Source organism: Salvelinus alpinus, chromosome 28 (genome assembly GCF_045679555.1).
Source record: "Salvelinus alpinus chromosome 28, SLU_Salpinus.1, whole genome shotgun sequence".
Lineage (NCBI taxonomy): Eukaryota > Metazoa > Chordata > Actinopteri > Salmoniformes > Salmonidae > Salvelinus > Salvelinus alpinus.
In genome coordinates this window covers 47,711,777-47,727,039 of record NC_092113.1, presented here as the reverse complement: position 1 = coordinate 47,727,039, position 15,263 = coordinate 47,711,777, and the positions used below count along the sequence as shown (strand labels likewise).

The 15,263-nt window shown below is 38.2% G+C and overlaps 1 protein-coding gene across 2 annotated transcripts in view; it reads right to left on the bottom strand.

Moving 5' to 3' along the window:
- Window positions 1-15,263, bottom strand: part of ccdc120a (coiled-coil domain containing 120a) — a 157,272-nt gene that overhangs the window by 12,024 nt on the left and 129,985 nt on the right. For both annotated transcript variants that reach the window (XM_071373337.1, XM_071373336.1), the window contains exons 7-9: window positions 5,697-5,877; window positions 3,039-3,119; window positions 1,702-2,661 (exon numbers count right to left, since the gene is read on the bottom strand). In XM_071373337.1, coding sequence (XP_071229438.1) covers window positions 1,702-2,661; window positions 3,039-3,119; window positions 5,697-5,877 — 1,222 coding nt within the window. The remainder of the gene's footprint in view (window positions 1-1,701; window positions 2,662-3,038; window positions 3,120-5,696; window positions 5,878-15,263) is intronic.

Sequence of the window (15,263 nt, the reverse complement as noted above, 5' to 3'; positions counted from 1 at the left end):
CTCTTAAGCAGTTCGCTATGTTGATGGAGATCATTCTGGAACCCCTGTGGTTCGGGGTGAATCCAGTCTCTTTTAAAGACTGGTTGCTCCCACAGCAAGTCAAAAATGTCACAAAAGGAGACATTCCTGTCTTTACAAAAGTTTCTTCAGGAAACTCGTCTAGGGCAGCGAGGCGACTGTAACGTTCCAAATCCCTTCAATAACACGGCAGGGGACCAGAGATGATTATATTCTTCCTTGTGCCAACAAGGACGTTCAAGAGAATGTTCTAGTCTTTCTTCAGTTCCTCGTCGTAACCGCTAACTGTTGTGCTGTTTTAGCAGAAATCCGGGGCATAAACTTGCGGTCCCAGCTGAAAAAAGCTAATCCATAGCTATCAGAACTTCAACTTTGATTTAAAAAAAAAAACGATTTCATAAAATACAAAAGGTCCTCTCAGATAGTCAGTGTAGACATTTTGTTAGTTATTTAGCAGTCTTATGGCTTGTGGATAGAAGCTGTTCGGGAACCTGTTGGTGTCAGACTTGTTGCTCCGGTACCGCTTGCCGTGCGGAAGCAGAGAGAACAGTCTATGTCTTGGGTGGCTGGAGGATTTAATGATTTTACGGGTCTTGTTGTATTCCCTCCTTTCACACCGCCTGATGTAGAGGTCCTGGATGGCAGGGAGCTCAGCCCCAGTGATGTACTGGGCTATCCACACCTCCCTCTGTAGGGAGGACTTCTGGTACTTGTTCCTGTCCTCAGCCGTAGCCTCGGGGTTGTCTACGATAGCTCTGTGTGCATTAGCCCTGTCCTTTAGTTTAGCACCAACCTCAGTGGTAATCCAGGGCTTTTGATTGGGGAAGCAGCGAAACTTCACCGTGGGACAACGTCGCCGAGGCATTTCCTTATGAAACCGGTGATGGAGGTGGTTAGCTCGTCGATGTTATCTGGAGAGTCTGGGAACATATTCCAATCAGAATCTCAGATTCTGATGACCATTTCTCAACTGAGTGTGTCACGGGTACTTCCTGTTTGAACTTCTGCTTGTAAACAGGAAGCATGAGTATATAGTCAGGATCTGATTTGCCGAATGGTGCACGAGGGAGGGCCTTGTAGGGTAACAGTGGTCTAAGACTTTACTACCCCTAGTGGTGAAGGACACGTGTTGATGGTAGTTGGGCATCACGTGTCTTAATGACGCGGAATTAAAATCGCCGGCGACAAAAAAAGCCAGCCTCCGGATGTAAGTTTTCCTGCTTGTTTATAGCCTCGTCCATTTGCTTAGGTGCCAGCTTGTTATATTTCTTGTCCTGAGGTGGAATGTATCCAACAGTCACGATACCAGATGAAAACTCCCCCGGGAAGGTAGACGGGTCAGCATTTGACCATCAGGTATTCCAACACGGGTCAACAATGGCTCGAGTCAGCACACTATTTGTAGTTGACGAAGAGGCAAAACCCTCCCCCCTCTCTCATTTCCCTGACCGCCCTGTCCGTTCGGCGAATGGAAAAGAGAGCGAGATAAATAAAAGGAAATTAAAATCCTAATAATAATAATAAAAATGTTAAATGTCAATAATATTTATGACTTACTATTGTAATAAAGTGCCTCTGGCAGCAAACGGAGGACGACAACAGAGAGACAGAACATTAGAGCGTACACACTGACTTACGACAACCACTCAGACATAGCATACTGTACATACCAACCACACCTACCTGCCATGTAGCGGATGCCCGTGGAAGGTCTGTGACTGTGGCAGGTGGCAGGGAGGATAGTCTCTGTCTCGGTCTCCCTGGTAGATCTGGGGCTGGTGTGGGAGCTGCTGAGGGTGTGACCCGTGCAGGGAGTTCGTGGTACGCCTCCTGGGGGACCCCCTGTTGTCCTGCCCCTGTACCTTCCCCCCCACCGCCACTCCACCCAGGCTGTTCCTCAGGTACCAGTCCCTCAGGCCCTCCAGAGCCAGGGCTTTGTGCAGGCTGCGGATCGGGTCGTCTGGGGTGACAGAGTCAGAGTACTGGGGTGGTCCGAGCTGGTGGTTGTGGTTGAGAATGAGACCGGGTCCTGATCCAGACCCATGCTGTTGCTTTTGGGACTCAACCCCAGACCCCTGGTGAGGGTACAGGGCAGCTGTGGAGGTCCCGGTCGAGGAGGAGGAGGTGAGAGGAAGAGGAGGGTCAGAAGAGGAGGAGGTGTAAGAGGAGAAGTGGAGCACCTCCTGCTGGTGGTGCTGGAGAGGGATGAATGGACCACAGGACTTGGTACGGGTTACCTTGACCCGGCGTGGCTCCCCAAGTTTCCCCCGGAGCATCAGGGGGCTGGAGTAGGCTGGCGGGCCCCCAGAGACGTGCTGGGGCCCCGGGGGATGTCCCTGGGGGTGGGGGTAGCCGTTGAAGTGAGGAGGAGGAGGTACAGGGACAGAGGAAGGGAACTTTCCATTGCCATGGACCTGTTGGACCTGTCTCTGCTGCTGCTGCTTCCCCCATACATAGTCCATCAGGATATCACTGTAACCCCCGCCTCCCCCTCCTCCTCCTCCCTGCTCATAGGACCCTGACGGGGGGCCAGAGGAGGGGCCAGGGGAGGGGCCGCCGACCTGAGACTGATGAGGAACCACCTGGGCCGCCTCTGGATTGTCTGACCACTGCTTGGTAGTCGTCACTGTGGATATCGCTGACCTGGAAAAGGAAAGAGAAACATAAAAAAAAATTATTTAAACCATTGAAGAAGAAAAACAGGGAGGAAGAGGAGAAGAACAAGAAGATGAGGAAGAAGATTCCTTTCTGAGATGCAGACTTCTAGCTCCAGCGTGTGTATATAGCAGCTCACCTGATGTGATGTTGGACACTAGTGGGTTAGGGTTAGTTCTATAGATTAAGGACTCTATATAATCAGATGTGCTTAAGCTGACAACACATCTGCTATGCGGGGTGTCTGCTGTCACCGGTTAATGCTTAATCTGATTGAATCTAAGCCTAAGACTTTAGCTCACCTGATGTGGTTGTGGACACCTGTTGGTTTAGGGTTAGTTGTACAGACTAAGACTTCAGCTCACCTGATGTGGTTGTGGACACCTGTTGGTCCGTTCCGAGCGAGGAGGGGGGTGGTAGGTACACTCCTTCCCTCCATATTGCTTCTGGGAAGAGTGCGACACACACAGCAAGAGTCTGCGTTAGGACTACAACATACCACAGTCTCAAAACAGGACATATCTAGGAAGTTAGAATGTATGAAACTGGGCCATAGAGAATCTATGGATTAGGAGACAACGTCGTAGGAGACAACGTCGCTCTTCCTGGTTAGAATGTATGAAACTGGGCCATAGATTCTGTAGGAGACAACGTCGCTCTTCCTGGTTAGAATGTATGAAACTGGGCCATAGATTCTGTAGGAGACAACGTCGCTCTTCCTGGTTAGAATGTATGAAACTGGGCCATAGATTCTGTAGGAGACAACATCGCTCTTCCTGGTTAGAATGTATGAAACTGGGCCATAGATTCTGTAGGAGACAACATCGCTCTTCCTGGTTAGAATGTATGAAACTGGGCCATAGATTCTGTAGGAGACAACGTCGCTCTTCCTGGTTAGAATGTATGAAACTGGGCCATAGATTCTGTAGGAGACAACGTCGCTCTTCCTGGTTAGAATGTATGAACTGGGCCATAGATTCTGTAGGAGACAACGTCGCTCTTCCTGGTTAGAATGTATGAAACTGGGCCATAGATTCTGTAGGAGACAACGTCGCTCTTCCTGGTTAGAATGTATGAAACTGGGCCATAGATTCTGTAGGAGACAACATCGCTCTTCCTGGTTAGAATGTATGAAACTGGGCCATAGATTCTGTAGGAGACAACGTCGCTCTTCCTGGTTAGAATGTATGAACTGGGCCATAGATTCTGTAGGAGACAACGTCGCTCTTCCTGGTTAGAATGTATGAAACTGGGCCATAGATTCTGTAGGAGACAACGTCGCTCTTCCTGGTTAGAATGTATGAAACTGGGCCATAGATTCTGTAGGAGACAACGTCACTCTTCCTGGTTAGAATGTATGAACTGGGCCATAGATTCTGTAGGAGACAACGTCGCTCTTCCTGGTTAGAATGTATGAAACTGGGCCATAGATTCTGTAGGAGACAACGTCGCTCTTCCTGTGTATCAGTGGTTTACGGGAACTTTTGAAGAAGAAAGACCCATTATACACTGAGTGGACAAAACATTAGGAACACCTGCTCTTTCCATGACATAGACTGACCAGGTGAATCCAGGTGAAAGCTATGATCCCTTATTGATGTCACCTGTTAAATCCACTTCAATCAGTGTAGATGAAGGGGAGGAGACAGGTTAAATAATAGTTTTAAAGCCTTGAGAGAATCGAGACATGGATTATGTTCTGTATGGGTGCCATTCAGAGGGTGAATGGGTAAGACAAAAGATTTAAGTGCCTTTGAACGGGGTATGGGTAGTAGGTGCCAGGCGCACCGGTTTGAATGTGTCAACAACTGCAACGCTGCTGGGTTTTTCACACTCAACAGTTTTCCTGTGTGTATCAAGAATGGTCCACCACCCAAAGGACCTCTGCAGCCAACGGCAGGCCAGTGGTCCAAAACTGATCATTGATGAAAGAGGACAAAGGAGACTGACACGAATTGTGCAGAGCAACAGACAGGCTACAGTAGGTCAACTGACAGTCCAGTTCAACATCGGTGCCCAAAGACCCATAAAAGAATGCACAACTATGGCAGCTGATGACCTCACAGAGTTCTACTTCTTTCAGCAGCAACAAAAAAATAAACTTTGGTTGCATTGGGCTAAAGAACGAAAACACTGGCCACTGGAGAGTTGGAAAAACATTGCCTGGTCTGATGAATACCCGGTTTCTGCTGTTTCACGCTGATAGGAGGACTAAGGTATGGAGAAAACCACGTCAGTACCTGCATCCATCATGTCGCGTGTCATCATTGCAGGCTGCTGGTGTTACGGTGCGATGGTGTGTTTTCATTGGGCCCTTTGATAAAAGCGGTGCAACGCTCATTGCCAATCAGCTGCATCCCTTCATCACAGCAGTGTAGCCATATGCACCTTTGTTTTTCTCAGCAGGATAATGCCCAATGCCACAAGGATTGTCCAGGAATGGTTCCACCAACATGACAGTGAACTCAGCTTACTGCAGTGGCCTGCCCCAGTCAACAAGTCTCAATCCAATTGAGCATCTGTGGGATGAGATAGAACGAGCTATTCGGAGTATAGATCCACTGCCAGCCAACTTGACACAACTGTGGGAAGCATTGGAGTCAACATGGGCCAGCATCCCCTGTGGAACACTTTCAACGCCTTAGTAGAGTCTAGGCCCTGACGAATTGAGGCTGTTCGGAAGGCAAAAGGGTGTGCAACTCAATATTAGGAAGGTTTCCCTAATGTTTTGTACACTCGGTGTAGATGTGGATAGAATAGATGGTTCCTAGTTGCAAATAGATACAAACCCCAGCAGTTTGTACTGACTAGTTTGTATCATCTGTTTGTACAAACAGTAAGATATTAGTTTACTTTGAACAATTACACAGTATGACATTTGCTTTGCTTGTTCTCTGAGGTTTTAGGCTGGGTATCTTTTAAAGCACTTTGTGACAATTGCTGATGTAAAAAAGGCTGTAGAAAAAAACATGTGAATGATTGACATTTGGGTCAGAGACGGGATGGTGTAGCTGCAGCAGTACCTGGCAGAGAGGGCCAGTGAGTTGTGTTGCGTGGTGGTCCTCATCGCGTAATAGATCTCAACAGGAGAAAGCTTCCTACACAGCCTGCTGTCTGGATTACTGCTGCTTCCATTACCATTACCAGGGGCCAGCTGCGGCCGAGACGGGGACAGGCAGTCAGGGGCCACACCCGAAGACTCATCTAGAGAGAGAGAGAGAGAGAGCGAGAGAAAAGACAGAGATGGATGAAAGTTTGGTGAGGACTGAAAGTAAACCTTTGCATCACTAGGATGTACTGTATTTAACATCACTAGGTTGTACTGTATTTAACATGACTAGGTTGTACTGTATTTAACATGACTAGGATGTACTGTATTTAACATGACTAGGTTGTACTGTATTTAACATGACTAGGATGTACTGTATTTAACATGACTAGGTTGTACTGTATTTAACATGACTAGGTTGTACTGTATTTAACATGACTAGGTTGTACTGTATTTAACATGGCTAGGGTGTACTGTATTTAACATGACTAGGGTGTACTGTATTTAACATGACTAGGGTGTACTGTATTTAACATGGCTAGGGTGTACTGTATTTAACATGACTAGGGTGTACTGTATTTAACATGACTAGGGTGTACTGTATTTAACATGACTAGGGTGTACTGTATTTAACATGACTAGGTTGTACTGTATTTAACATGACAAGGTTGTACTGTATTTAACACTGTATTTAACATGGCTAGGGTGTACTGTATTTAACATGACTAGGTTGTACTGTATTTAACATGACAACGTTGTACTGTATTTAACATGACTAGGTTGTACTGTATTTAACATGACTAGGTTGTACTGTATTTAACATGACTAGGTTGTACTGTATTTAACATGACTAGGTTGTACTGTATTTAACATGACTAGGTTGTACTGTATTTAACATGACTAGGTTGTACTGTATTTAACATGTACTGTATTTAACATGACTAGGTTGTACTGTATTTAACATGACTAGGTTGTACTGTATTTAACATGACTAGGTTGTACTGTATTTAACATGACTAGGTTGTACTGTATTTAACATGTACTGTATTTAACATGACTAGGTTGTACTGTATTTAACATGACTAGGTTGTACTGTATTTAACATGACTAGGTTGTACTGTATTTAACATGACTAGGTTGTACTGTATTTAACATGACTAGGTTGTACTGTATTTAACATGTACTGTATTTAACATGACTAGGTTGTACTGTATTTAACATGTACTGTATTTAACATGACTAGGTTGTACTGTATTTAACATGACTAGGATGTACTGTATTTAACATGACTAGGTTGTACTGTATTTAACATGACTAGGTTGTACTGTATTTAACATGACTAGGTTGTACTGTATTTAACATGGCTAGGGTGTACTGTATTTAACATGACTAGGGTGTACTGTATTTAACATGACTAGGGTGTACTGTATTTAACATGGCTAGGGTGTACTGTATTTAACATGACTAGGGTGTACTGTATTTAACATGACTAGGGTGTACTGTATTTAACATGACTAGGGTGTACTGTATTTAACATGACTAGGTTGTACTGTATTTAACATGACAAGGTTGTACTGTATTTAACACTGTATTTAACATGGCTAGGGTGTACTGTATTTAACATGACTAGGTTGTACTGTATTTAACATGACTAGGTTGTACTGTATTTAACATGACTAGGTTGTACTGTATTTAACATGACTAGGTTGTACTGTATTTAACATGACTAGGTTGTACTGTATTTAACATGACTAGGTTGTACTGTATTTAACATGACTAGGTTGTACTGTATTTAACATGACTAGGTTGTACTGTATTTAACATGTACTGTATTTAACATGACTAGGTTGTACTGTATTTAACATGACTAGGTTGTACTGTATTTAACATGACTAGGTTGTACTGTATTTAACATGACTAGGTTGTACTGTATTTAACATGTACTGTATTTAACATGACTAGGTTGTACTGTATTTAACATGACTAGGTTGTACTGTATTTAACATGACTAGGTTGTACTGTATTTAACATGACTAGGTTGTACTGTATTTAACATGACTAGGTTGTACTGTATTTAACATGTACTGTATTTAACATGACTAGGTTGTACTGTATTTAACATGTACTGTATTTAACATGACTAGGTTGTACTGTATTTAACATGTACTGTATTTAACATGACTAGGTTGTACTGTATTTAACATGACTAGGTTGTACTGTATTTAACACTGTATTTAACATGACTAGGTTGTACTGTATTTAACATGTACTGTATTTAACATGACTAGGTTGTACTGTATTTAACATGACTAGGTTGTACTGTATTTAACACTGTATTTAACATGACTAGGTTGTACTGTATTTAACATGTACTGTATTTAACATGACTAGGATGTACTGTATTTAACATGACTAGGTTGTACTGTATTTAACATGACTAGGTTGTACTGTATTTAACATGACTAGGATGTACTGTATTTAACATGACTAGGTTGTACTGTATTTAACATGACTAGGTTGTACTGTATTTAACATGACTAGGTTGTACTGTATTTAACATGACTAGGTTGTACTGTATTTAACATGACTAGGTTGTACTGTATTTAACATGACTAGGTTGTACTGTATTTAACATGACTAGGTTGTACTGTATTTAACATGTACTGTATTTAACATGACTAGGATGTACTGTATTTAACATGACTAGGTTGTACTGTATTTAACATGACTAGGTTGTACTGTATTTAACATGACTAGGATGTACTGTATTTAACATGACTAGGTTGTACTGTATTTAACATGTACTGTATTTAACATCACTAGGTTGTACTGTATTTAACATGACTAGGATGTACTGTATTTAACATGACTAGGTTGTACTGTATTTAACATGACTAGGATGTACTGTATTTAACATGTACTGTATTTAACATGACTAGGATGAACTGTATTTAACATGACTAGGTTGTACTGTATTTAACATCACTAGGTTGTACTGTATTTAACATGACTAGGATGTACTGTATTTAACATGACTAGGTTGTACTGTATTTAACATGACTAGGTTGTACTGTATTTAACATGACTAGGTTGTACTGTATTTAACATGACTAGGTTGTACTGTATTTAACATGTACTGTATTTAACATGACTAGGTTGTACTGTATTTAACATGTACTGTATTTAACATGACTAGGTTGTACTGTATTTAACATGTACTGTATTTAACATGACAAGGTTGTACTGTATTTAACATGACTAGGTTGTACTGTATTTAACATGACTAGGTTGTACTGTATTTAACATGACTAGGTTGTACTGTATTTAACATGTACTGTATTTAACATGACTAGGTTGTACTGTATTTAACATGTACTGTATTTAACATGACTAGGTTGTACTGTATTTAACATGTACTGTATTTAACATGACTAGGTTGTACTGTATTTAACATGACTAGGTTGTACTGTATTTAACACTGTATTTAACATGACTAGGTTGTACTGTATTTAACATGTACTGTATTTAACATGACTAGGATGTACTGTATTTAACATGACTAGGTTGTACTGTATTTAACATGACTAGGTTGTACTGTATTTAACATGACTAGGATGTACTGTATTTAACATGACTAGGTTGTACTGTATTTAACATGTACTGTATTTAACATCACTAGGTTGTACTGTATTTAACATGACTAGGATGTACTGTATTTAACATGACTAGGTTGTACTGTATTTAACATGACTAGGTTGTACTGTATTTAACATGACTAGGTTGTACTGTATTTAACATGACCAGGTTGTACTGTATTTAACATGACTAGGTTGTACTGTATTTAACATGACTAGGTTGTACTGTATTTAACATGTACTGTATTTAACATGACTAGGTTATACTGTATTTAACATGACTAGGTTGTACTGTATTTAACATGACTAGGTTGTACTGTATTTAACATGACTAGGTTGTACTGTATTTAACATGTACTGTATTTAACATGACTAGGTTGTACTGTATTTAACATGTACTGTATTTAACATGACTAGGATGTACTGTATTTAACATGACTAGGTTGTACTGTATTTAACATGACTAGGTTGTACTGTATTTAACATGACTAGGATGTACTGTATTTAACATGACTAGGTTGTACTGTATTTAACATGACTAGGATGTACTGTATTTAACATGACTAGGTTGTACTGTATTTAACATGACTAGGTTGTACTGTATTTAACATGACTAGGTTGTACTGTATTTAACATGGCTAGGGTGTACTGTATTTAACATGACTAGGGTGTACTGTATTTAACATGACTAGGGTGTACTGTATTTAACATGGCTAGGGTGTACTGTATTTAACATGACTAGGGTGTACTGTATTTAACATGACTAGGGTGTACTGTATTTAACATGACTAGGGTGTACTGTATTTAACATGACTAGGTTGTACTGTATTTAACATGACAAGGTTGTACTGTATTTAACATGACTAGGTTGTACTGTATTTAACATGACTAGGTTGTACTGTATTTAACATGTACTGTATTTAACATGACTAGGTTGTACTGTATTTAACATGTACTGTATTTAACATGACTAGGTTGTACTGTATTTAACATGACTAGGATGTACTGTATTTAACATGACTAGGTTGTACTGTATTTAACATGACTAGGTTGTACTGTATTTAACATGACTAGGTTGTACTGTATTTAACATGGCTAGGGTGTACTGTATTTAACATGACTAGGGTGTACTGTATTTAACATGACTAGGGTGTACTGTATTTAACATGGCTAGGGTGTACTGTATTTAACATGACTAGGGTGTACTGTATTTAACATGACTAGGGTGTACTGTATTTAACATGACTAGGGTGTACTGTATTTAACATGACTAGGTTGTACTGTATTTAACATGACAAGGTTGTACTGTATTTAACACTGTATTTAACATGGCTAGGGTGTACTGTATTTAACATGACTAGGTTGTACTGTATTTAACATGACTAGGTTGTACTGTATTTAACATGACTAGGTTGTACTGTATTTAACATGACTAGGTTGTACTGTATTTAACATGACTAGGTTGTACTGTATTTAACATGACTAGGTTGTACTGTATTTAACATGACTAGGTTGTACTGTATTTAACATGTACTGTATTTAACATGACTAGGTTGTACTGTATTTAACATGACTAGGTTGTACTGTATTTAACATGACTAGGTTGTACTGTATTTAACATGACTAGGTTGTACTGTATTTAACATGTACTGTATTTAACATGACTAGGTTGTACTGTATTTAACATGACTAGGTTGTACTGTATTTAACATGACTAGGTTGTACTGTATTTAACATGACTAGGTTGTACTGTATTTAACATGACTAGGTTGTACTGTATTTAACATGTACTGTATTTAACATGACTAGGTTGTACTGTATTTAACATGTACTGTATTTAACATGACTAGGTTGTACTGTATTTAACATGTACTGTATTTAACATGACTAGGTTGTACTGTATTTAACATGACTAGGTTGTACTGTATTTAACACTGTATTTAACATGACTAGGTTGTACTGTATTTAACATGTACTGTATTTAACATGACTAGGTTGTACTGTATTTAACATGACTAGGTTGTACTGTATTTAACACTGTATTTAACATGACTAGGTTGTACTGTATTTAACATGTACTGTATTTAACATGACTAGGATGTACTGTATTTAACATGACTAGGTTGTACTGTATTTAACATGACTAGGTTGTACTGTATTTAACATGACTAGGATGTACTGTATTTAACATGACTAGGTTGTACTGTATTTAACATGACTAGGTTGTACTGTATTTAACATGACTAGGTTGTACTGTATTTAACATGACTAGGTTGTACTGTATTTAACATGACTAGGTTGTACTGTATTTAACATGACTAGGTTGTACTGTATTTAACATGACTAGGTTGTACTGTATTTAACATGTACTGTATTTAACATGACTAGGATGTACTGTATTTAACATGACTAGGTTGTACTGTATTTAACATGACTAGGTTGTACTGTATTTAACATGACTAGGATGTACTGTATTTAACATGACTAGGTTGTACTGTATTTAACATGTACTGTATTTAACATCACTAGGTTGTACTGTATTTAACATGACTAGGATGTACTGTATTTAACATGACTAGGTTGTACTGTATTTAACATGACTAGGATGTACTGTATTTAACATGTACTGTATTTAACATGACTAGGATGTACTGTATTTAACATGACTAGGTTGTACTGTATTTAACATCACTAGGTTGTACTGTATTTAACATGACTAGGATGTACTGTATTTAACATGACTAGGTTGTACTGTATTTAACATGACTAGGTTGTACTGTATTTAACATGACTAGGTTGTACTGTATTTAACATGACTAGGTTGTACTGTATTTAACATGTACTGTATTTAACATGACTAGGTTGTACTGTATTTAACATGTACTGTATTTAACATGACTAGGTTGTACTGTATTTAACATGTACTGTATTTAACATGACAAGGTTGTACTGTATTTAACATGACTAGGTTGTACTGTATTTAACATGACTAGGTTGTACTGTATTTAACATGACTAGGTTGTACTGTATTTAACATGTACTGTATTTAACATGACTAGGTTGTACTGTATTTAACATGTACTGTATTTAACATGACTAGGTTGTACTGTATTTAACATGTACTGTATTTAACATGACTAGGTTGTACTGTATTTAACATGACTAGGTTGTACTGTATTTAACACTGTATTTAACATGACTAGGTTGTACTGTATTTAACATGTACTGTATTTAACATGACTAGGATGTACTGTATTTAACATGACTAGGTTGTACTGTATTTAACATGACTAGGTTGTACTGTATTTAACATGACTAGGATGTACTGTATTTAACATGACTAGGTTGTACTGTATTTAACATGTACTGTATTTAACATCACTAGGTTGTACTGTATTTAACATGACTAGGATGTACTGTATTTAACATGACTAGGTTGTACTGTATTTAACATGACTAGGTTGTACTGTATTTAACATGACTAGGTTGTACTGTATTTAACATGACCAGGTTGTACTGTATTTAACATGACTAGGTTGTACTGTATTTAACATGACTAGGTTGTACTGTATTTAACATGTACTGTATTTAACATGACTAGGTTATACTGTATTTAACATGACTAGGTTGTACTGTATTTAACATGACTAGGTTGTACTGTATTTAACATGACTAGGTTGTACTGTATTTAACATGTACTGTATTTAACATGACTAGGTTGTACTGTATTTAACATGTACTGTATTTAACATGACTAGGATGTACTGTATTTAACATGACTAGGTTGTACTGTATTTAACATGACTAGGTTGTACTGTATTTAACATGACTAGGATGTACTGTATTTAACATGACTAGGTTATACTGTATTTAACATGTACTGTATTTAACATCACTAGGTTGTACTGTATTTAACATGACTAGGATGTACTGTATTTAACATGACTAGGTTGTACTGTATTTAACATGACTAGGATGTACTGTATTTAACATGACTAGGTTGTACTGTATTTAACATGACTAGGATGTACTGTATTTAACATGACTAGGTTGTACTGTATTTAACATCACTAGGTTGTACTGTATTTAACATGACTAGGATGTACTGTATTTAACATGACTAGGTTGTACTGTATTTAACATGACTAGGTTGTACTGTATTTAACATGACTAGGTTGTACTGTATTTAACATGACTAGGTTGTACTGTATTTAACATGTACTGTATTTAACATGACTAGGTTGTACTGTATTTAACATGTACTGTATTTAACATGACTAGGTTGTACTGTATTTAACATGTACTGTATTTAACATGACAAGGTTGTACTGTATTTAACATGACTAGGTTGTACTGTATTTAACATGACTAGGTTGTACTGTATTTAACATGACTAGGATGTACTGTATTTAACATGTACTGTATTTAACATGACTAGGATGTACTGTATTTAACATGACTAGGTTGTACTGTATTTAACATGACTAGGTTGTACTGTATTTAACATGACTAGGATGTACTGTATTTAACATGTACTGTATTTAACATGACTAGGATGTACTGTATTTAACATGACTAGGTTGTACTGTATTTAACATGACTAGGTTGTACTGTATTTAACATGACTAGGTTGTACTGTATTTAACATGACTAGGTTGTACTGTATTTAACATGACCAGGTTGTACTGTATTTAACATGACTAGGTTGTACTGTATTTAACATGACTAGGTTGTACTGTATTTAACATGTACTGTATTTAACATGACTAGGTTGTACAGTATTTAACATGACTAGGTTGTACTGTATTTAACATGACTAGGTTGTACTGTATTTAACATGACTAGGTTGTACTGTATTTAACATGTACTGTATTTAACATGACTAGGATGTACTGTATTTAACATGACTAGGTTGTACTGTATTTAACATGACTAGGTTGTACTGTATTTAACATGACTAGGATGTACTGTATTTAACATGACTAGGTTGTACTGTATTTAACATGTACTGTATTTAACATCACTAGGTTGTACTGTATTTAACATGACTAGGATGTACTGTATTTAACATGACTAGGTTGTACTGTATTTAACATGACTAGGATGTACTGTATTTAACATGTACTGTATTTAACATGACTAGGATGTACTGTATTTAACATGACTAGGTTGTACTGTATTTAACATCACTAGGTTGTACTGTATTTAACATGACTAGGATGTACTGTATTTAACATGACTAGGTTGTACTGTATTTAACATGACTAGGTTGTACTGTATTTAACATGACTAGGTTGTACTGTATTTAACATGACTAGGTTGTACTGTATTTAACATGTACTGTATTTAACATGACTAGGTTGTACTGTATTTAACATGTACTGTATTTAACATGACTAGGTTGTACTGTATTTAACATGTATTGTATTTAACATGACAAGGTTGTACTGTATTTAACATGACTAGGTTGTACTGTATTTAACATGACTAGGTTGTACTGTATTTAACATGACTAGGTTGTACTGTATTTAACATGACTAGGTTGTACTGTATTTAACATGTACTGTATTTAACATGACTAGGTTGTACTGTATTTAACATGTACTGTATTTAACATGACTAGGTTGTACTGTATTTAACATGTACTGTATTTAACATGACTAGGTTGTACTGTATTTAACATGACTAGGTTGTACTGTATTTAACATGTACTGTATTTAACATGACTAGGATGTACTGTATTTAACATGACTAGGTTGTACTGTATTTAACATGACTAGGTTGTACTGTATTTAACATGACTAGGATGTACTGTATTTAACATGTACTGTATTTAACATGACTAGGTTGTACTGTATTTAACATGACTAGGATGTACTGTATTTAACATGACTAGGTTGTACTGT